Source organism: Arachis ipaensis, chromosome B2 (genome assembly GCF_059453495.1).
Source record: "Arachis ipaensis isolate K30076 ecotype BB chromosome B2, ASM5945349v1, whole genome shotgun sequence".
NCBI classification, from domain to species: domain Eukaryota; kingdom Viridiplantae; phylum Streptophyta; class Magnoliopsida; order Fabales; family Fabaceae; genus Arachis; species Arachis ipaensis.
The window spans coordinates 12,882,490-12,906,882 of record NC_142437.1 but is presented as its reverse complement, the minus strand read 5'-3'; the positions used below and the strand labels follow the sequence as shown (position 1 = coordinate 12,906,882).

At 36.7% G+C, this 24,393-nt stretch overlaps 3 protein-coding genes and 1 non-coding gene across 14 annotated transcripts; 2 read left to right on the top strand and 2 right to left on the bottom strand.

Moving 5' to 3' along the window:
- On the top strand, positions 1 to 438 carry LOC107626858 (uncharacterized). The gene has a single exon (XM_016329748.1). The coding sequence runs from the start codon at positions 1 to 3 to the stop codon at positions 436 to 438; it is 438 nt and encodes a 145-aa protein (XP_016185234.1).
- A 2,347-nt stretch (positions 439 to 2,785) lies between these two features.
- Positions 2,786 to 10,966, bottom strand: LOC107624944 (uncharacterized). Of its 11 annotated transcripts, none has more exons than XM_016327439.3 (10): positions 10,573 to 10,966; positions 8,702 to 8,806; positions 8,439 to 8,518; positions 8,126 to 8,230; positions 5,269 to 8,000; positions 4,942 to 5,130; positions 4,642 to 4,846; positions 4,409 to 4,501; positions 3,681 to 4,052; positions 2,786 to 2,982 (listed from the first exon to the last, which is right to left on the bottom strand). In XM_016327439.3, the coding sequence occupies exons 7-10, from the start codon at positions 4,720 to 4,722 to the stop codon at positions 2,947 to 2,949; spliced, it is 582 nt and encodes a 193-aa protein (XP_016182925.1). In that variant the 5' UTR covers positions 4,723 to 4,846; positions 4,942 to 5,130; positions 5,269 to 8,000; positions 8,126 to 8,230; positions 8,439 to 8,518; positions 8,702 to 8,806; positions 10,573 to 10,966; the 3' UTR covers positions 2,786 to 2,946. The 11 variants fall into 11 exon arrangements, with proteins under 11 accessions (XP_016182925.1, XP_088361458.1, XP_088361460.1 ...); XM_088505332.1 differs by having other exon boundaries at positions 4,942 to 6,384; positions 7,818 to 8,000; XM_088505334.1 differs by having other exon boundaries at positions 4,942 to 8,000; positions 8,372 to 8,518.
- Positions 10,967 to 11,063: 97 nt separating this feature from the next.
- LOC110268713 (pentatricopeptide repeat-containing protein At5g15280, mitochondrial-like) lies at positions 11,064 to 13,020 on the top strand. Its single transcript, XM_088505331.1, has one exon. It carries the CDS (start codon positions 11,366 to 11,368, stop codon positions 12,386 to 12,388), a length of 1,023 nt encoding a protein of 340 aa, XP_088361457.1. The 5' UTR covers positions 11,064 to 11,365; the 3' UTR covers positions 12,389 to 13,020.
- Positions 13,021 to 22,558: 9,538 nt separating this feature from the next.
- Positions 22,559 to 22,666, bottom strand: LOC148573060 (small nucleolar RNA R71). The gene has a single exon (XR_015905646.1). It is a non-coding gene; the product is annotated as a small nucleolar RNA R71 (small nucleolar RNA).
- Between the last annotated feature and the right edge of the window lie 1,727 nt (positions 22,667 to 24,393).

Here is a 24,393-nt window from a genome sequence, read left to right as displayed (position 1 = left end):
ATGATGAAGGTGCACCCTTCTTCAAAGAAACGAACCAACCATCGTTCCCAAAACGCCATCGTTTCATCGAACCCGAACCCAAACAATACGAAGAAGCTTTGGAGACTTCCGCACGTGTTCGCCAGCGTTCTTGAACTCCCTCTCCATTCAGACGACGACGTTTCGATCGACGAAACCACGCAGTTTCTCCGATTTGTTGCGTGGTGCAAGTGTAGAGGCTCTTCTTCTTGTGGAGTGAGTGCAGAGGCTGTAGAGATTGTTCCTGGAATAACCAAGATCGTGATCAAGGGAATGGACGGTGGAGATTGTTTTGCCCAGCAGTGCTATGGTTTTCGGTTTAGGCTTCCGCCGTGGACTAGGCCGGAGATGGCCACGGCGGTTTGTAGCGGAGGAAAGCTGGTGGTCACGGTGCCAAAGACCAAGACCAGAGGGAATTGATTCCTCCCTACATATATCAAATTAAAGGTTTGGAATATTATTAGGTGGCTACTTGCGTCAATGTTTTTTACCTATAGATGATAGTTAAAATGTTAATATATATTATATTAAGATAAAAATTTATATGTAGATATTTTTATGTAAAATTAATAATTAATAATTTTTAATTATTAATTTTAAATAATAAAAATAACTGTATGTGAATTTTTATTTTATATTAATTAAAAAAAATTAATTATCATCACGTGAAAATATTAGGCGTATGCACTGTAAATACACATGTGGCCCCTTTTTGATGATCACTCTCTTAATAAAACTTCGATTCCATGCCTCCCTCTTTCTCTTAATTCAAACTCTTCTTATGTTTCTAGTAATTACTAATTAATAATAGGAACGGTCTATACTTTATATCTTATTACATTAATGTTAGAGAAAAAAAATTAAAATTTATCTTATTTAATATTTATTAATTATTATTAAAATTAATAAATATTAAATAAAATAAATTTTAGTTATTTTTTGTTAATTTTTTATTATTAAATATTTCGATCCTATTATAATAATAGAATATTAATTAAGAACAAGAACTTTAATTTGAGCCATATGCATGGATAAATGGTAAAGTTGAAAGAATATAATTTTCATACATTTATAAAAAAAAATTACACAATTATCTAATCATTTATTATCATATGAGAGAAATAGTTAATTTTAAAATACACTACTTAAAAAATTATTTAAATACATAAATTCATATTTAACTCAAATTTAAAATTGTTAAATAATTACATAATCATTAAAAAATATTATAATCAGAATTTTTAATGATATACGTTACTCTTTCAAAAATTTCTCTTCATCAATTACATAAACTATATGTTTAAAATTTGTGAAAGAAATCATTCATTATTTCTATTAAAAAATAATTTATTATATTATATCTTTAAAATTATTTTATTTAAAGGCTTTTGTTATAGTACTCATGAATTTATAAAGGTAGTAGTATTTGTGCACACATATCTCCAATAAATTAAATTTAATATTTTACAATTAAACTGCAACATATTCTTCAAATAAAATCAATATATTTAATTAATATATTGTTAGTTTTTTTCGTAATATTTTCTTAATTTCGGATATAACTTACTTCCATTATCGAACTTCAATAACTAGATTAAGGATTTTAGTCTGCTCTCTACTTATCCTTCAAGTAACACATTTGGTTAGTTGGTAGCATTGGCTCGTTTTGTCTCCCTGTATGACACAACATGTTAGAGAAATAGACAGTAAAAGAGGAAATGAAGAGAAGGGTGTTGAAGAGTAAGACGACAAGATTTTTTAGAAATACAAAAATAAAAGATGAGAGAACTGTAATTTGGAACAAAAAAATATATTAAATAAATACTATTATATTTGTTAAGATTTGAAAAGATAAATTTAAAAACCTACAATAAATGCTAACAAGTTAAAACACACAAATATGTACCGAAATAATGGATACTAGAATAACTATTAATATGTGTATATATATATATTATATCTTAATAAATAAGTACGTATCATAACAAAAGTATTATATCTTTTTAGTAGAAATATTGAGTTTGGACCCTTTTCATTGTGAAAATTAAAAGATAATAATAATAATAATAATAGATTAAGAAGAAGAAATGGGTTCGTTATGGGGGGCGCATATTGAAAGTGGGCGGACGGTGGTAGCCCACTTTTCAACCTAAAATTGAAATATCGACATTCTAAGAAAATAGTTCTATTACCACGTTTTTAAAGCGTGGTGAAAAATTAAAAAAACGTGACGATAGTTTTTCGTCACGTTTTTTGAGTTATCTGAGTTACCGCCATGCTTTTGAAAGGGTCATGTCTACAAGGGTGGCAGTTGCTCTATCACCATGCTTTTTTCAACCTATCACCACGTTTTTTTTCACGCTTTTTACAAATTTTCACATTTAAAAGTGTGGCCGTAGGTGGGAGATATGGCCACGCTTTGAAAGCCACAAAGCGTGGCCGTATGTGGTGGATAGGGGCATGATTTCAAAGCGTGGCAATAAAGGAGATATGACCACACTTTTGAAACGTGACAATAGATGGAGATGTGGTCACGCTTTAAAAGCATGGCAGTAGATGGAGATATGACCACACTTAAAAAGCGTGACAATAGACAAAAATATGGCCATATAGCCATGCTTTTAAAACGTGACTATAAAAATGGTCAGTAACCTAATTATTCTTTTTAATCTTCATAATAAAACCTTATAAAAATATATAGATAATTTTATAATTTAGTCAATAACCAATAATTTTAAATCAATTAATCCAATTTTTATAAAGTTGTGACCAAAATAAGTGTGTGATCACATAATATACTCTAACAAAATACCAAAAAACAAAATCATAACAACTACTCATGAATTCCTAATACATGAATTATAATTCGTAATCAAAGTCATAACATCTACTTCTTGTACTTCATTACAAAATATAAAACGTCGTGTATCATCCATTGCGAGCAAAATTGTTTTGACCACTGCCCTGCAAGATGTAAAACACAAATGAACACCTACCCATATAATACAGAATCATATTCATTCACAACACTCTTCTCCCATCTCAATTCCATAATTGAATGACATTAATATTTCCATGCTTCATATCAGAATTCTTTCAAATCTATTAAGTAATATTAGACGTTAATTTATATACCTGCACATATATGTGTACGAGTGAAATATACCCAATTATAATTTAATTATATTATCTCTTGCATCATAAGTAGAATCTTATAAATACTCAGCATTTATTGACATACATAATTAATAACGAATGTCCATGACCATGGAACCAATACATAATTATAGTACACAACCAGATCTAACACACCCAAACACATACATATCATTACTCGAATTTCAAATGCTTTTCAACTGATCCCAAAAGTGTGGAATTAAGGTAATCTTGGGGACCATGATTAGGTAAGCCTCGAATTAATAAGCCTAGAATTAATACACACACACTAAACTCTTTTCACCAGTCAAAATTATTCAAAATCACAACATTAGAACCTTCCAAGTTCGAATTCAGCAACAAAAAAAAAAATTAAAGTACTTGGTTATATTCCAACATTTTTATTAATAAAAATATTATAATTTTAGCTAACGATAGGATAGAGACCATTGTTTTTTTTTTTTTATTAGTATCTCTATGACAATAAAATAAAAAAGATTACTTACATCATCTTTGTGTGGAATGTGAGTTGATTCGGAGGAGCAGGGAGTATTTTTTGCTCTGCTACTTGAGGTATCCAAAGAAGAATTTTGGGCAGCTTGCATTAAGGCTGCTACCTCTTCATCGCTCATTCCAGGGTTGATTTGGTGCACCAATACCTTTAATAAACCACATACACCGTCCATCTTCTTCTCTAATGATGAGACATGAGCGTTGTATTCAACTTTTATGTGGTGAATCTCCTCATCCTTTTTAAGAGAGCTTCTTGTAATCGAAGCCCCATAACAACGAACTCGACCTGGTTGGTCCTTTCCTAACACTCCTACAAATGCATCCTCATCATTTTCTCCTGCCTCTAAGCGGTTTCGAAGTTTAGTCTATCAAAAAACAACAACCAATAAAATACAAAGTCACATTAACTCAATATAAAAAGAAATTACATTAGAATTCATATTGTATATATCCAAATACAAATACAAACAACTCAATTGTGGTTTGTGTTTTAGCATCAATTTCTTTTCCTTTTTTATTTGTGCGAGTTGCTATGAAAACTTTAGCCCTTGATGGTTCTTCACTGTTCTCTTTAGAATCGCGCTAGAGTACATAGAGAAAAGTTTACATGAAGCATATTAACTAGACAACTACACCATGAATATATATATATATATATATATATATATATATATATATATATATATATATATATATATCACAAAAAAATAAGTTATATTACCAGCTGCTTATGCACTATTCCAAAATTTGTGGATCCCATTTGGTGAGGACATGTTTGCTTTGACCTATTTTTAGTATTCTTAGCAGAGATGGCCTAAATATAAACATGAAGAAGAGATATTATTCTTACAAGACATCATGTCAAATTTCTTTAAAACACCTAAGTTTAGGAACATGAAGAATTCCTGATAGTATGCTTGATGGTACATAGGAAGAAATAAAAGACAATATTACCTTGATATCCGGAAGACTCCAATACCGAATTAGTTTGCAAAATTGAACCTCGAGAATCTCTAATGGTCGGTTCTTTATCATTTCTTTCTTTGTGTTGTACTTCAAGAAATGTTCTATTTTTATTTTGCCATTTGTATTTTTTCCATGCACAACAAAGTGCCCGCATTATCCAAGGCTTTGAACTTATGGGAAGAACGAACTTTTGCTATGCAACACAACACATTAGAATATCAACAGTTAGCACAAAAAATGTGACAAATAAATTAACAAAAAATTATCCATAATGCCATATTTACATACATTGACATACTCCCATATGTCCTCTTTGAGTTTTTTAGGCACACCATGCCAACTAGTATATAACAAAGTCACAAAACGAGGGTTTCTAACTGTTGTGCCCAATAGTTGGTTGAGGTCAGATACAACCTCCTTGGTTGGACCTACAAGCTGCCCTTGAAAAAAATTCCACCTCCCGTCGATCATTAAAATCTGTGGCATGAAGCCTTTTGCACATAGTTTTTCCACGGATTTTCTTTTTTATTGTGCTTAAATCCGATTAAAATAACATAATTCAATTGAGAAATAATATAAGCTATAATTAGACAATAAAGTAAACAAGAAAAGTACCTTCATTACTAGCTTGTCCTCCACTACCCGCATCATTTGCATCATCATCATCAAGCTCATTTTCTTCATCTTCCTCATCTTTTTCATCTTCCAAATTTATCTCATGTACCTTAGAATACATGTCAAGACCCATTCCTTTCTTATTTGAAGTTGCACTCATCTCGCTTGTATCTTCTCCGTCATCATCAGAATTTATGTCATTTTATTCCATTGTATCAGGTTCAGCAGTCCTTTGATTCCTAGTTTTAGAGTTCTTTTCAACTTCAAACATTGTCCCATTTCCATTATGCTCGCATTCTTGAACAAGTGCCGTTGGTTGGACCTTCCTTTTTTTCTTTGGAGTCCTAGCTTTGCGAGGCTTTCTAGATGAGGTAACATCATCCGCTTCTACATGATGCTCAATATAACAGGATGTTCCACAGACATGACAAGATGAGTCATTCTCATACCCGTTCCGATACAACATACAGTCATTGCGACATGCATCAATCTTTTAGTAGTCAAGACCCAAGTTCTTCACCATATTCTTGGTTTTATCAAAAGAAGCAGGAATATTTCAAATATGGTATTGCTTCTTTCAATAATTCCAAGAGTGAAGTAAACGACGCATTACTCCAACCATGCAAGCATTTTAACAAGTAAAGACGGATGGTAAAGGATAATCTTGTGAATCCTTTATACCCGAGGTATAGTTCTTGGCTTGCCTCCTCGTCTACCAATTTATAAAATTCCTTTGCACATTCGTTGGACCCCATGTTTTGTCCGTCAACTTGTGTAGTATCTCTAAATCTATCACGTAACAACTCATCAATATTATCATTGCAATTATATTCACCGTCTATGTCATTGTCAATATCCATAGCAACAAGTGATTCCCCATGATTAAACCACCGCCTATAACCTTCTACAAAACCGTGGCATATTAGATGATCATATACATCATCTCTCTTTAACCAAAGTCTATTACAACACTTTGCACATGGGCATTGAATTTCTTCCCCTTGAGGAACTCCCGTTGATGAGAAAACAAAGTGTAAAAATCTTTCTACACCAACTTGATATTCTTTCTCATGACGTGGTGTATCCATCTAGTCCTTGGACACATCCATCGAAAACCTATATATTTCAAATAGATAGCTAAGTTTAATTTCTAGATTGAAGTCCTTACTGAGACTAACTGCGAATCTAGCTTCCTAATTAACTAAGAGACAATGTTGTGCAAGCCTCCAAAATACTTTGAAGGCATTAGCATAAAATAACAAAAAAAATTGAATTTCAGCAATGCTTAAATAAGGGCCTAAAGTGATAAGTGTTTCGAGAAAGCACTAAGTTGCACGCATAACATCAATAACAAATTAATAGATGTATTCAAATTTGCATAAACCAACTTTAATTACTGTCTTAATCCGTTTCACAACAGCAGCAAAGTGGTAGCGCAGCAAAAGCAGCATTAGAGAGGTAGCAGCGGCAGCAAATAGCTATTCAGTAGCAGATAATTATAGTACCACAGGAGCAGCAAAATAAAGAAGTGGCAGCACTAGTGGATAAATAACTATCGATAGTCTGAACAAAAATAGACTTAGACTTGCGTAAATATTAAAATAGAAGAAATGTGCATTGATTATATTGACCAATGTATATATAGTATAGTGTATGATGCATGAATTTTTATATTGACTAATGTAAAAATAGACTTAGACTTGAGTAATTTTTTTTTTCCGTATGTTCCTTAATTTGGATCCCAATCCTCAGTCACATCTTGAGACGATAGAAGAGAGAGATTATTTATAAGAAGAATGAGTTGGTCAATGTGTTACTATATTTTGCCATTTTGTTTGACTCGAGAAAACAAAGCAAAACTTCAAAAACCAGCAATGTTGAAGACAATAGTGCCATGATATATATACTTTTTTCTTAGTAATTATTCACATGTTCATCATGAGATGAAATGAAACAATTATCTCTCCTCAAGTGGCTCCAAACATTTAACACTATAATAAATTAATAATACTGGAACGGGAACATAAGAAAATTTTCTCATCATTTAAGTGGAAATTTTTTCATCCACAATAATAATAATACTAGAATGGGAACATAAGAAAATTCAGACACAAGTACAAAATCACTTTTAAATCAGCCCCATAATTAATTCCTTATTAGTTTGTTTTAAAAGAGGACTCCAGCTTCTTCTACATTTGGATTATTTAATTTATATGAAGAACAAAACAAGTACAGTTTATATATATAGTAGTAATAATTAATAATAGCATACTTTGTAAGAAAAAGATGTAACTAATAAAATGAACAAATTAAAGTATATCCTGGTGTTGCTAATAATAATAAGAACAACACAAAGTCTGAAGAAGGACAACAGATTAATTAGAAAAAAAAATTACCAAGAAGGGGAAAAAACCCACTCCAAGTGATAAATAGAAGATGTTGTATATCAACCTTAGCTTGTGCAACCATTCTGAAGGAATTATTGTTCTTTCATGGCAAAATTAGTTATGTTTTTGGAATTCTCCATAAAATAAATTAAAATACACTACCTCCTAAAACAGGCAAAAGAAGTGTGCTGCAACCAGGGCTAGAAAAAAGTCTTCCCCGTCGGAGTCGCCTGCCCTTCCATGGTCTCTCCAACCTCAGCCAGCTGCCATACTTGCTTGCCACACCTAGAGGCTCTCAAACCCAAACTCTCGTGAACTGGAAGGAATGGCACGTTAGGAAGCCACCTGGATGGACTTGAGTGAGTTACAACTTACAACAGCCCGGGTAATGAAAGAAGCTGGGCTACAAGTTGGAGAAGTACTTGCATTAAAGAGGGAAGAAATTGGGCAGAGACACAAATAAGAGGTACCTGCTGATTGCTGATGGGGAAATGCATTAGGACCCAGTTCTGTTTTCCTTTTAACTTCAACCTTTATGGACCCCCTTCCTTTCAATTTTAATTAATGCCTACAAGCTACAATGCCACTGAAATTATTTGTAGTAGTAGCAGTGTTGAATACCATGTTAAAAACCAAAAGCTACCATCTAAACTTCTCAACCCACCCATTTCCCACCAAAATTATTCTGAAATAATAATCAAAATAATTCACCATACACTCTGATTTCCAACAGAAAATGTTTAAAGATAATGCTTAATGGTGGGCGCTTCAGCATGAACTTACAAGCCACATTTCTTCAATCTGTAATCAAAATAATTCTTCATTATGTCATTCACATTAGGGGTGCGAGGAAGTTTAACAAGCTGCAGAAAAAAAAACGATAAGAATAAAAATATTGGTCCAATAATTTCAAAATGACAAAAAGGTTTCTACTGTTTGAAGAAAAATTGTGTTGAGTAACAATTATATCAACTTGCTTGTAAAGGAATTAAGACAACGGTTCAACTCTGTAAATAAAACTAATATATATAAAATAATAGCACTACCTTGCCCAGATGGGTGATAAATTCACAATCATCAACTAATTGCTTCCTTAGAGTTGGTGGAATCTGAATGTTGACAAGCTTGTCAGGAGGGACCTCTGGTTTTTCCTATCAGCGAGTAAAACCTCAAATCAATTAAATTATACCATATAGCCAAAAGACTTTAGAAGCACCATCTCCTCATCTCACCCCCTCGGGAAATATGAGATAAAAGTTACATATTTCCATTCCAACTAATTTGAATGACAATTTATGCTAATGCACATTTTACATGAAATTCAAAGATTTGCTGGTGCTCAATTAGTGCCCTATATTACTTAAAATGAGAGTGCAAATCAGACACCAAAGTGTACAATCAGTGCCATACACATTAAAATTCAAACATATAAAGTATGTTTGGAATGGATATAAAATGTATGTTTGGAATGAATATAAAATGTAACTATCACTATCCATACCCACCTCATATCCATGCAATTATCATCACTTGAAAAAAAAAAGAAAACTACTCGGTTAAAAACTGGAATGAGTTCAAATTAGTTCGGTAGAATCAAATGGTCATTCCTTATCAATTTTTACATGAGTGTATCCAAGTGCACTGTGTTAAAACTTGATGAATATTTCGAGTCACGTGCAGTGCCAAGTAGTCGTAGGCATCAGGCAGCTGTGCATATGAAAACTCGCATAATTTATGGATTCAGAAGGTGATATCTCTGCCATACATACACGTGCAGCGCAGCATTATTTCTGCAACACATGGGATCGGCAGAAAAATGTTGTACTTCAAATTTCTTCCTTTTACCTTTCCCTTCCAATAATTAATAACAAATTGTGTACGTATAAGGTTAATTCTATTATCTTCCCTCTATTAGAAATTCTAATGTTTTTTCTAATTTATAATCAGGCAAGATCAATTCTTGTATGCTTTCATTATTGCTTGCTTGATAAAAATACCAATGTTGGTCTTCAAATTAAATTAATTAACATACTATTGCCAGGATCATCTCATTAGATTTCAAAAGCATTTTAGCTACCTCAGTTTATGATCACAAATATTATATATTAAGAAATAACTCATCTATAATTGTCTTTCATATAAAATTAATAATTAAAAATTATTATATAATAATTTAATTAAATAAATTAAAATTATTTAATAATTTATAATTATTAATTTTAAACTATTAATTTTATATAAAAATAATTAGACGTAAGTTACTGATGTATAGAGTTAGCAGTCAATGTATGCAGCATATAAACCCTGAACATACTCAACATAACTGAGTCTCATATTGAAATTCACACCACATTTTCTTACATATAAAGTAATATCAATTCATCTATGTGAGGTTTCCAGTTTGTGAACTAACGTCGCGAGAAATCGATCCTTACAATCTCAACAAGCATATTACTTGCATATAGGTATACTGCTATAAGAAATTAAGAATTATAATGCATCACCCTACAAAGTAAAAAATATAGCAGTATAAAAATCTTTTCCTCCCCATCCCTCTGTCACCCCAAGAAACACAATGTACATTGAGTCATATGCATCTCACACTAGTATACTACTCTAAAGTCATCAACACTTAAATTAAGTCATGCTGCAAAAGCATTCAAGAAAGGAGAAAAATAGTACAGCAGAGAATTTAGTTTTTATTTGATAATATTCCCAATTTTACACATACACAAATTCTACCAAAAATAAAACAGTAAAAACGACCTGAGAATTTGTTTGTTAGGACTTAAATTAAAATTTTGCCACATACACAGCTGAAAAGAACTTATTCATTTTGAGGGAAAATCTTTAATTCAGCAATCTGATATTTAATTCAGCAACAAAGTACAATAATTAGTTGAGGGAAAATCTTTACCTTCACAACATACCAGCAGAATCAGTGACCAATGAACAGAGAAGACTGAGCAGCCATAAACCAGCACATAAGAAGGAGCAGGGAATGGCAGAGACGAGGGATGTAGCAGATGCGAGGCGGAGGCGCGGTGGAGGGGATGTAGCAGCGCGATGACAAGGAAGGCAATGGTGAGGGTTAGGGCATGGTGGCAAGGAAGGCGAAACGACAAGGAAGGAGAGCAGAGAAGACGACACTGACGATGCAGAGGAGATCGGTGAGGAGGACGACGCTAGCGACGAGGTAAACGAGGGCGACCCTAGTGACGAGGCGGAGACGAGTACGGTGCTGGTGACGGCGAGGATCTGAGCTCTTCCAGGGTTGAGAGTTGAGAGTGACGGTAAGAGTTGAGAATGTCATCCCCGAACTTGCACTCCGGGATTTAAAGTTGTTCTTCTGTCAATTTCTGGACATGTGGCGCGAGTTGGCAAGCTTAGTGATATGTGGGACTCACAACGGTTAGCTGATGTGGCAAAGTAAACTCTTCCAACTCAATTTGGTCCCTCAATTGAAATTAAAACTCTAATCCCCAAATTTAAAGTCCACAATGCTCATTCTGTTCTCTTCTCTTCGATTATGTGTTCTTCTCTTCTCCCTCTCTGAAGCCCATCGGTTATGGCAAGCGCGAGCAATACAGTTAGGAGCAATGTGAGCAACAGTAAAATCTGGTTATCAATCTGAGTGTGCCAGAGTTGGGGTTCATGTCGAAAAGGTTAGGTCTTTGTAGCAGATTTTCAAATTGTGTGGTGAGAGAAACATGGGTTTCAAGAATCTCTTGTGCTCTTATGAGGTCATGGCATCATTGCTTGTGCAGGTTGGGATGCTTAGAGAAGCTGATGGCTTGTTATTTGACTTGGAGGGTGAAGAAATTTCATTGGATAATCATGAGATTTTCAGTTATCTGATTGAAGGGTATGTTAACATGAAAGAATTAGAAAGGTCTGTTTTTGTGTATGATTTTATGAGGGGTCACGGTATGATTTCTTTGCGGTTGTGTTACCATGTTCTTGTTGATCTTTTGGTGAGAATACAGAGAACAGAGCTTGCATTTAGAATTTCAGTTGATATGCTGGATTTCTGTGGCAAATTGAATTGTGCCAACGCGAAAACGTTGGAGAATTTGGTGATACTAATTTGTGGCAATGGAAAGATTCTGGAAGCAAGGAACATTGTCAAGAAGGTGTTGCCTTTCAATCCTGAGGTTAGTAGCTTCGTTTTCGATGAGATTGCTTTTGCATACTGTGAGAAGAAGGACTTCAATGATTTGCTTAGTTTCTTTGTCGAAGTAAAGCGTGTCCAGAGTGTAGTGGCTACCAATAGAGTTATAAATTCTTTGTGCAGCAGCTATAATGTAAAAATGGCAGGATTTTTTATGCAAGAACTTGAAAACATAGGCTTTAAACTTGATGAAGTAACATATGGGATATTAATTGGTTGGAGTTGTCGCGAAGGAAACATGAAAAACTCTATGAATTATTTGTCTCTTATGCTATCAGAAGGCTTGGTGCCGCGCATATATACTTATAACACTCTTATAAGCGGGTTGTTTAAAGTAGTCCTGTTAGAGCATGCTCGTCACATTCTTAATGAGATGATGGATAGGGGGACGCCGCCTGATATTTCCACCTTCAGAGTACTTATAGCGGGGTATTGTAGGTCTAGACGGTTTGATCTAGTGAAAAGTTTGATTCATGAGATGGATAATGGTGGTTTATTGAACTTTCGTCAATGGAGAATCCACTTTCCAGGGCGTTTACCGTTTTGGGATTTAACCCTTTGAACGTGAGGTTGAAACGAGACAATGACAGAAAACTTTTAAATACAGAGTTCTATGATGATATTGGAAATGGACTTTACTTGGATACATATGTTGATGAGTATGAGAACCACATTGCTCACATTCTTGAAGAATCCATGGTACCTAAATTTAGTTCATCTGTCAGGAAGGAGTGTAGCAATAATAACTTAAAAAGGGTATTGGTTTTGGTTGAAGAAATGCTTCGTTGGGGGCAAGAGCTGTTGCTGCCAGACTTTTCAATGTTAGTGAAACAACTTTGTTCATCTCGAAGACAAGAAGACAGAATCGAAGAGAAGAGAACAGAGTGAGCACTGTGGGCTTCAAATTTGGGGATTAGGGTATTAATTTCAATTGAGGGACCAAATTGATTCAAGAGAGTTTACTCTACCACATCAGCTAGCCGTAACGCCCACGTGTCACTAAGCTTGCCAACTCAGCCTTCCGGTTGCGTCAGTTGACTAGAAATTGCCGGAAGGACAACTTTGAGTCCCGGAGTGCAAGTTCGGAGATGAATTTGGGGAATTTTTAAGTTCAGGGACTACTATGAGGTTCGAGTGCAACTTCAGGGACTACATTGAAGCTTAACTCAGGTTTTATCTGAATAAAGTAATAAACACCCAACCCAACCTTTCTCCATTTTCACAAAAGACAAGCCAATGCTTATAAAAAAAAAGGTGAATGCTATGGTGTTTAAAAAGTGGTGCTTATTTATTTAAAAGGGTTAAAAGTTATTATTTAATTTAAAAGATATAAGAATAAATAATTTTTAAAAAATTAAAACTTACTACAAAAAGTAAGTTAGGCAAAATTTAGGCAAAAACTCATAGGCACCATAGAATTGGCAAAAAAAAAAGACACTTCGATTTTCAATCTTTTTATTTTGGGACAATACGATTCTTCTGTTAAAAAATTCGTTAAATAATAATAAAAATTAATTTTGTGGTAATTTTATTTATATTTTGTGAAAGTTTTAAACCTCCGTAAACTATTAATAAGTTTGTTTTTGAAAAATACCTTCACCGATGGTGGTTAAATGAAGGAAACTTATGGATAAAAATGATGTCGCAAAAAAAAGTAATTGTAGTACAAATACCTTTTAAAAGAAAAAAATAACATCGAATAAGAAATGAAAAAAGAGAACTTTAATGTTGATAATATTGGTACTGATGATTAGGACGGTAGAGGAGATAATGATGATGATAAAGCAATAAAAAATAATAGAAGTAGAAGCGATAATAATGAGGATGAAGAAGGTAATGGTACTAGTGGTAGTAATGGGTTATATTATTGAAAATAATTTTGTGGAGGTTTAAAACCCCCATAAAATATAAATAAAACCCCCACAAAACTAATTTTTATTATTATTTAAATAATTTTTTTAACAGAGGAATCGTATTATCTCAAAATAAAAAGGTTGAGGGTCGAAGTGTCCTTTTTTTTGGACAGGGATCGCTTTGTCCTTCATGAAAATGGACAAGGACCGAATTGGGTGTTTACTCGTTTTATTTTTCAAAAACCTTTTGGCCACACTTTAAAGCGTGCCAAAAGAGTGCCAGGATATGGCCACTAGGGGTGTTCATGGGCCGGGTGAAATCGGGTTTGATGTGACTCAGACCCAACCCGAAATGTATACCGGGCCTATTTGTTAGACCCGAACCCAGCCCTAAATTCGATGAAACCCAAACACTTTCGGGCCACGATTATACCGGATGAAAAGCGGGTCGTTAACATTACATTACCTTAATATCTTCTTGTAAGCTAGCATGTGAAAATATCCAAATTTCTAAAACTCCAACCATTATTTGACATGGTAAAATTCACTTAGAAAAATATAACAAGAACCAACCCTTCTCTAAAATTAAAGCATAACCACAATCAATACTAATATTGTCTAATAACATCAAATATTTAAATCAATATAAATAACAAAATATTATGCATTAGTCTAAACTATAAAAGTGTTGTCTTGTTTAAAATATAATTAAATAAATAAGCCACATTTTTAAGTAAAGTATTTTTATAAAAAATATTTTTACTATTTTTATTTGAATAATTATCTTAAAATTAACTACCAAATCAATTACTAATATTGAATATATATTAATATATAAAATATATATTAAAATAAATAAATTATATATATAGTTATATAAAAATATATAATAACTTATTTAATGTACAAATAATGTTTTTAGTATTATATATGTATAGTGGAAGAGGCTATGGGGCTTGAAAGTGACTACTAATTTGCTGGACTGGTCCAAGAAAATTCGGTAAAAACATTCTTCCAACTACAAAGTTGGGTTATGAAACTGATCCAACCTAGTTAACTTCTTTCATAATATATATGCGCATGTGTGCACATGTGCGAGGGGTGTTAAAGATAAGGTATGGTTTTCGGTGTCGAAAATGAATTAGCTATTATTATATACATTGGTAGATTCTACACTAATAATTTTTTTCAAAATTATATATGAAGACTAAATTCGACAATTTTGATATTATTTTAAAAGACATCAATAACTTATTGCCTAAAAATAACTATAGAGGTGTTACGGATCCGACCCACGGATCCCGCATATCCGGTTACCCGGGGACGACCCGCTCCAACACAAAGGCCCCAAACACCGGCCCTTCAAAGCCTCTAACCCAAATATCTCTCTTATCTTAACCGAATAAGATAAGATAAGATATCCACCGTCACCTATAAATAAGAGGACCCAGGTCCCCCCAGGTATTCATTCATTCCTCACACTTTCTGCCTCTTAGATCCATTCTGACTTGAGCGTCGGAGTGTCTTTGCAGGTACCACCCCCCATCGTTCCAGTCAAGCAATCCGGTTCCAGTTTCGCCCGCGGGTTCCCGATCCACCCTTCAAACCGTACCAGAGACATCTCGTACATTGGCGCCGTCTGTGGGGAACCTGCGCCAGCTGGGCCCGATGGGGGACGTCCTAGAGGAAACCCCCTCAAGCCAGGATGACTCTCAACCGATTAACCCAACCCCCGAGCACCGTGAAGTCACGAACCAAGCGAGAATAGCAAGCACTATCCAAAACGCGAACGATCACAACATCACGGTCCGACGACATCTTGAGAAGGCCAGCGACAAAGCAGCGCAGATCATCCAGGATCTCTGCCTCCGAGTTCAGGAACTCGAAGGCAAGATAACCAATAAAGGAAAACACAACAACGAGCACAGAAGCCATGCAACCTCCAGATCAAGATCTCGCCGCGGAAGGTCACCAACCCGACGACACGACAGAAGAGACGGTCGCAGCTCATCACGCGATCACAGACACGAGAAATCGCCAGAACGGCGATACAACAAGAAACATAACCGCAGCGCTTCTCAAGACCTGAGTTATCAACACTACTCAGACGAAGATCGGAGGGACTGAAACACCAAACGCACGAGAAACGACCATATAATAATGGGAGCTACACCCTTCACAGAAAGAATCCTAAGGGCAAAACTCCCCAAAGGCTTCGACAAACCTACCGATATGAAATACGATGGAACTAAGGATCCCCAAGAACACCTAACGGCTTTTGAGGCCAGAATGAACCTAGAAGGAGCGGCCGACGCGGTCCGATGCAGAGCCTTCCCGGTAACCCTCGCCGGGCCAGCGATCAAATGGTTCAACGCCCTCCCGAACGGATCCATAGCCAGCTTCCACGACATTACACGAAAGTTCATGGCCCAGTTCACTACTAGGATCACCAAAGCCAAACACCCCATCAGCTTACTAGGGGTCACGCAAAAACAAGAAGAATCCACAAGAAAATACCTCGACCGCTTCAATGACGAATGCCTAACGGTCGACGGACTCACGGATTCCGTCGCGAGCCTTTGCCTAACCAATGGGCTAATGAATGAAGATTTTCGCAAACACCTCACCACCAGACCGGTATGGACCATGCATGAGATCCAGAACGTCGCCAAAGATTACATCAACGACGAAGAAGTCAGCCAGGTCGTCGCCGCCAATAAACGGCAGCACGGCAACGCCCAGCGCGGCAACTCGGCTTCTCACCAAAACCCATCACTCGAAGAGAATCAACGGGACCACCCCAGGCCGACCAGCCGACCACCAAGAATAGGCAAATTCTCAAATTACACCCCCCTGACAGCACCAATTACCGACGTATACCACCAAATAGCAGATCGAGGCATCATTCCGAAAGCCCGGCAACTCAAAGAAAGGACAGGAGGCAACAAGACCCTTTACTGCGAATACCACCGAGGTTACGGTCATAGAACACAATATTGTTTCGACCTTAAAGACGCCCTTGAACAAGCCATACGAGACGGCAAACTCCCAGAATTTGCCAAAATCATCAGAGAACCGAGACGCGCGGAGAGAGACAGGTCGCCGGAGAGGGAAGGACGTAACCCGAGAACCCAAAAGCAACCCCCGAAGGAAAGCCCAGAGGAAGATCCAACCATCATAGTAAACGTCATCACAGGCAAAGACGTATCAAACAAGTCAAAACTAACAATGAAGAAAGACCTCAAGATAATGGCTGTAAGGAACCAAGTCCCAACCTCCGCGGCCGACAATACGATAACGTTCTTACCAGAGGACTGCCAACACGGCACCTCAGCCGAGGATGCCCCTTTCGTCATCTCAGCGAGAATTGGAACAGGACTCGTACGAAGGATACTGGTAGACACCGGGGCAGACTCAAACATCCTTTTTCGAGGAGCCTTCGATAAACTCGGACTCCGCAACGACAACCTCCAAACACACCGCCACGGCGTCACGGGACTCGGAGACAACTTCCTCAAACCAGATGGCTCAATCACACTTCCCATCACCATAGGAACGAGCAGCCAGAAGAAGACAATCCTATCTGAATTCGTAGTCCTAAAAGACTCCACAGCCTATAACGTGATTCTCGGAAGGAAAACAATCAATGACTTCTCCGCAGTTATCTTTACCAAATACCTCCTTATGAAATTCAGAACCGACGACGGCTCCGTCGGCACCATCCACGGGGACCGAGAAGTCGCAGCCGAATGCGACAACACCAGCCTAGCCCTAAGGAAGAAATCACGAGATGCGGCCGGAGTATTCCTAGCCGATCTGGATGCCCGACAAGACGGCCAACCCAGGCCAGAGCCAGAAGGGGATATGGAAAAACTACAAATAGGGCCGACCAAGGATGAATACACCTTCATTAATAGGAACCTCCCATATGACCTCAAAGAGGAGCTCTCTCAACTCCTGAAACAAAATAGAGACCTGCTTGCATTCACACCGGCCGACATGCCGGGAATAAACCCCGACCTAATGTCTCACCGTCTAGCCGTGGACCCCAAAGCTAAACCAATAGCACAAAGGAGAAGAAAAATGTCACCGGACCGAGCCACCGAGGTCAAAGCCCTACTCGAGGCCAACTTTATCCGAGAACTCCCCTACACGACCTGGCTAGCCAACGTCGTACTAGTGAAAAAATCTAATGGGAAATGGTGAATGTGCGTCGACTACACGGACCTCAACAAAGCTTGTCCGAAGGACGCCTTCCCCCTACCAAACATCGACGGATTGGTAGACGCTGCATCCGGTCACCGATACCTCAGCTTCATGGACGCGTACTCCGGATACAACCAGATTCCGATGCACCGACCAGACGAAGAGAAAACAGCGTTCATCACCCCAGACGGGACATACTGCTACACAGTAATGCCCTTCGGCCTAAAAAACGCTGGAGCAACCTATCAAAGACTGGTTAACAAGATATTCCGAGACTTATCCGGTAACAAATTAGAAGTCTACATAGACGACATGCTCGCCAAGACCGAATCCTGCGAACAACTAACCGACGACCTCAAAGTCATAATGAACACTGATGAGCGGATAATTTATACGCTTTTTGGCATTGTTTTTAGTATGTTTTTAGTAGGATCTAGTTACTTTTAGGGATGTTTCCATTAGTTTTTATGTTAAATTCACATTTCTGGACTTTACTATGAGTTTGTGTGTTTTTCTGTGATTTCAGGTATTTTCTGGCTGAAATTGAGGGACTTGAGCAGAAATCAGATTCAGAGGTTGAAAAAGGACTGCTGATACTGTTGGATTCTGACCTCCCTGCACTCAAAGTGGATTTTCTGGAGCTAAAAAACTCAAAATGGCGCGCTTCCAATTGCGTTGGAAAGTAGACATCCAGGGCTTTCCAGCAATATATAATAGTTCATACTTTGGCCAAGAATTGACGACGTAAACTGGCGTTCAACGCCAGCCTTCTGCCCAAATCTGGCGTCCAGCGCCAGAAAAAGATCCAAAACCAGAGTTAAACGCCCAAACTGGCACAAAAACTGGCGTTCAACTCCACAAATGGCCTCTGCACGTGCAACACTTAAGCTCAGCCCAAACACACACCAAGTGGGCCCCGGAAGTGGATTTATACATCAAATACTTACTCATGTAAACCCTAGTAGCTAGTTTATTATAAATAGGACCTCTTACTATTGTATTTGACATCTTTGGATTACCTTATGATCCTTTGATCACGTTTTAGGGGGCTGGCCATCTCGGCCATGCCTGGACCTTCACTTATGTATTTTCAAACGGTAGAGTTTCTACACTCCATAGATTAAGGTGTGGAGCTCTGCTGTTCCTCAAAGATTAATGCAAAGTACTTCTGTTTTCTATTCAATTCTTCTTATTTCTCTTCTAAGATATCCATTCGCACCCAAGAACGTGATGAAGGTAATGATTATGTGTGACGCTCATCATCCTTCTCCCTTATGAACGCGTGCCTGACAAACACTTCTGTTCTACATGAAATAAGCTAGAATGAGTATCTCTTAGATCTCCTAACCAGAATCTTCGTGGCGTAAGCTAGAATGATGGCGGCATTCAAGAGAATCCGGAAAGTCTAAACCTTGTCTGTGGTATTCCGAGTAGGATTCAATGATTGAATGATTGTGACGAGCTCCGAACTCGCGATTGCAGGGCGTTAGTGACAGACGCAAAAGGATAGTAAATCCTATTCCAGCATGATCGAGAACCGACAGATGAATAGCCGTGTCGTGACAGGGTGCGTGAGCATATTATTCACTGAGAGGATAAGATGAAGCCATTGGCAAGGGTGATGCCTCCAGACGATTAGCCGTGCCGTGACAGGGCATTGGATCATTTTCCCGAGAGATGACCGAAAGTAGCCATTGACAGTGGTGATGTATCACATAAAGCCAGCCATGGAAAGGAGTAAGACTGATTGGATGAAGATAGCAGGAAAGCAGAGGTTTAGAGGAACGAAAAGCATCTCCATTCGCTTATCTGAAATTCCTACCAATGATTTACATAAGTATCTCTATCCCTATTCTATTATTTATTATTCGAAAACTCCATAATTATTTTATATCCGCCTGACTGAGATTTACAAGGTGACCATAGCTTGCTTCATACCAACAATCTCCGTGGGATTCGACCCTTACTCACGTAAGGTATTACTTGGACGACCCAGTGCACTTGCTGGTTAGTTGAACGGAGTTGTGTCCACACATAGAGCCACAATGAGGATTCAATACAATTATATATTGTTAATCTCACACAAGTACAAAGAACATGGAACACAATTTCGTGCACCAAGTTTTTGGCGCCGTTGCCGGGGATTATTTGAGTTTGGACAACTGACGGTTCATCTTGTTGCTCAGATTAGGTAATTTTCTTTTTTATTTTCTTTTCAAAAATTTTTCAAAAAAAAAATTTTCTAAAATTTTCTCATCTGTTTTCGAAAAAAATAAAAATGTTTTCAAAAATAAATTATTCTATGGCTTCAAAATTTTTAAGAATGAATTCTAGTGTTTCATGAAATATGTTGAATCATATCTGGCTGTAAAGCCATACCCAAACTACTTTGGGATTGGTATTCAACTAATCACTTCAGCCCATGTAATTATATGTTGCAGCCTGGCTGGCTGTAAAGCCATGTCTAAATTTATTTGGACTGAGGCAGCAATTTGTTATCAAGAGCAAGCTAGTTGGAGTTAATCCACCTGCTACTGTTTCTGATCTACATGCTAAAGCTTGGCTGGCCGTTGGCCATGTCTAGTGTTTTGGACTGGAGCTTTCATTGAAAGCTTGGCTGGCTAGTGAGCCATGTCTAATTCCTGGACTGAAGCTTTAGACTAACATGGCAAGATTCCTGGAATTCATATTAAAAATTTTGGAATCCTTATTTTTCCTTTTTAATTTTCGAAAAATATAAAATAAAAATCCAAAAATTTAGAAAATAATAAAAATAAAAAATATTTTGTGTTTCTTGTTTGAGTCTTGAGTCATATCATAAGTTTGGTGTCACTTGCATATGCATCTTGCATTTTTTCGAAAATATCATGCATTCATAGTGTTCTTCATGATCTTCAAGTTGTTCTTGGTAAGTCTTCTTGTTTGATCTTGATGAATTTTTGTTTTGTGTCTTTTCATGTTTATCATATGCATTCTTGAATTCTTAGTGCGTAAGCATTAAAGAATTCTAAGTTTGGTGTCTTGCATGTTTTCTTTGCATTAAAAATTTTTCAAATTTGTATCTTGATGTTCATCATGACATTCATAGTGTTCTTGGTGTTCATCTTGACATTCATATCATTCATACATGCATTCATTGTTTTGATTCAAAAATTTCATGCATTGCATCTTTTTAGTGTTTTTCTCTTGCATCATAAAAATTCAAAAATCAAAAAAAAAAATATCTTTCCTTTTTTCTCTCATCAAATTCGAAAATTTGAGTTGACTTTTTCAAAAATATTTAAAATCAAATTGTTTCTCATGAGTCAAATCAAATTTTCAATTTGAAAATCTTATCTTTTTCAAAAATCAAATCTTTTTCAAAATTATTAGTTATTTTCGAAAATTCCAAAAATATTTTTCAAAAATCTTTTTCTTATTTTTAAATCAAATTTTCGAAAATAACATAATCAATTAATGTTTTGATTCAAAAATTTGAAGTTTGTTACTTGCTTGTTAAGAAAGATTCAAACTTTAAGTTCTAGAATCATATCTTGTGATTTCTTATGAATCAAGTCATTAATTGAGATTTTAAAAATCAAATCTTTTTCAAAACTAATTTCTATCATATCTTTTCAAAAATATCTTCTTATCTTATCTTTTTCAAAAATATCTTTTCAAAATATCTTTTCTAACTTCCTAACTTCTTATCTTTTCAAAATTTGTTTCAACTAACTAACTAACTTTTTGTTTGTTTCTTAACTTTTTCAAAACCACCTAACTAACTCTCTCTCTCTCATTGTTCGAAAATATCTCTCCCCTTTTTTAAAATTTATTTTTAATTTATTAATTATTTTAATTTTTAAATCTTAATTTTCGAAAATTACTAACACATTTTCAAAAACCAATTTTCAAAAATCACTAACTCCTTTTCAAAAATAACTTTCGAAAATTCCCTCTCTTTCTCTCATCCTATTCTATTTATTCATTCATATCCTAACATCTCATCTCACATCTCTTCCATTCGTACAGTTGCATTTCTTCCTTTACATCACATTCTTTGTCTCCCCCTTCTCTTCCACTCACAAAGGGATCCCTATACTGTGGTATAAAGGATCTCTATTATTATTATCATTTTTCTGGCCATTCTTCCTTGTCATATGAGCAGGAGCAAGGATAAGAACATTCTTGTGAAAGCAGATCCAGAACCTGAAAGGACTCTGAAGAGAAAATTAAGAGAAGCTAAAATACAACAATCCAGAGATAACCTTTCAGAAATTTTTGAACAGGCAGAGGAGATGGCAGCTGAAAATAATAATAATGCAAGGAGGATGCTTGGTGATTTCACTGCACCTAATTCCAATTTACATGGAAGAAGCATCTCCATTCCTGCCATTGGAGCAAACAACTTTGAGCTGAAACCTCAATTAGTTTCTCTGATGCAGCAGAACTGCAAGTTTCATGGACTTCCATCTGAAGATCCTTTTCAGTTCTTAACTGAATTCTTGCAGATATGTGATACTGTTAAGACTAATGGAGTAGATCCTGAAGTCTACAGGCTCATGCTTTTCCCTTTTGCTGTAAGAGACAGAGCTAGATTATGGTTGGATTCTCAACCTAAAGACAGCCTGAACTCTTGGGATAAGCTGGTCACGGCTTTCTTAGCCAAGTACTTTCCTCCTCAAAAGCTGAGCAAGCTTAGAGCTGATGTTCAAACCTTCAGACAGAAAGAAGGTGAATCCCTCTATGAAGCTTGGGAAAGATACAAACAGTTGACCAAAAAGTGTCCTTCTGACATGCTTTCAGAATGGACCATCCTGGATATATTCTATGATGGTCTGTCTGAGCTATCAAAGATGTCACTGGACACTTCTGCAGGTGGATCCATTCACCTAAAGAAAACGCCTGCAGAAGCTCAAGAACTCATTGACATGGTTGCTAATAACCAATTCATGTACACTTCTGAAAGGAATTCTGTGAGTAATGGGATGCCTATGAAGAAGGGAGTTCTTGAGGTTGATACTATGAATGCCATATTGGCTCAGAACAAAATATTGACTCAGCAAGTCAATATGATTTCTCAGAGTCTGCATGGAATGCAAGCTGCATCCAACAGTACTCAAGAGGCATCTTCTGAAGAAGAAGCCTATGATCCTGAGAACCCTGCAATAGCAGAGGTGAACTACTTAGGTGAACCTTATGGAAACACCTATAACTCAACATGGAGAAATCATCCAAATTTCTCATGGAAGGATCAAAAGCCTCAACAAGGCTTTAATAATAGTGGAAGAAACAGGTTTAGCAATGGCAAACCTTTTCCATCATCAACTCAGCAACAGACAGAGAACTCTGAACAAAATGCTTCTAATTTAGCAAATCTAGTCTCTGATCTATCTAAGGCCACTGTAAGTTTCATGACTGAAACAAGGTCTTCCATTAGAAATCTGGAAGCACAAGTGGGCCAGCTGAGTAAAAGGATCACTGAAATCCCTCCTAGTACTCTCCCAAGCAATACAGAAGAGAATCCAAAAGGAGAGTGCAAGGCCATTGACATAAGCGCCATGGCCGAACCTGTGAGGAAAGGAGAGGACGTGAATCCCAAGGAGGAAGACCTCCTGGGACGTCCAGTGATCAATATGGAGCTTCCCCCTGAGGAACCAAAGGACTCTGAGGCTCACCTAGAGACCATAGAGATCCTATTGAACCTCCTTATGCCCTTCATGAGCTCTGATGAGTATTCCTCTTCTGAAGAGAATGAGGATGTTACTGAAGAGCAAACTGCCAAGTTTCTTGGTGCAATCATGAAGCTGAATGCCAAATTATTTGGCATTGATGCTTGGGAAGTTGAACCTCCCTTGTTCATCAATGAACTAAGTGATCTGGATCAACTGACATTGCCTCAAAAGAGACAGGATCCTGGAAAGTTCATAATACCCTGTACCATAGGCACCATGATCTTTAAGGCTCTGTGTGACCTTGGTTCAGGAATAAACCTCATGCTCCTCTCTGTAATAGAGAAACTGGGAATCTATGGGGTGCAAGCTGCTAAAATCTCACTAGAGATGGCAGACAGCTCAAGAAGACAGGCTTATGGACAAGTAGAAGATGTATTAGTAAAGGTTGAGGGCCTTTACATACCTACTGATTTCATAATCCTGGATACGGGAAAGGAAGAGGATGAATCCATCATCCTAGGAAGACCTTTCCTGGCCACAGCAAGAGTTGTGATTGATGTTGACAGAGGTGAAATATTCCTTCAATGGAATGAGAACTCCCTTGTGTTTAAAACTCAAGGATCTCCCTCTGCAACCATGGAGAGGAAGCAGAAAAAGCTTCTCTCAAAGCAGAGTCAACCAGAGCCCCCACAGTCAAACTCTAAGTTTGGTGTTGGGAGGCCACAACCAAACTCTAAGTTTGGTGTTGAACTCCCATATCCAAACTCTAAGTTTGGTGTTGGAGAGTCTCAACAAAGCTCTGCACATCTGTGAGGCTCCATGAGAGCCCACTGTCAAGCTATTGACATTAAAGA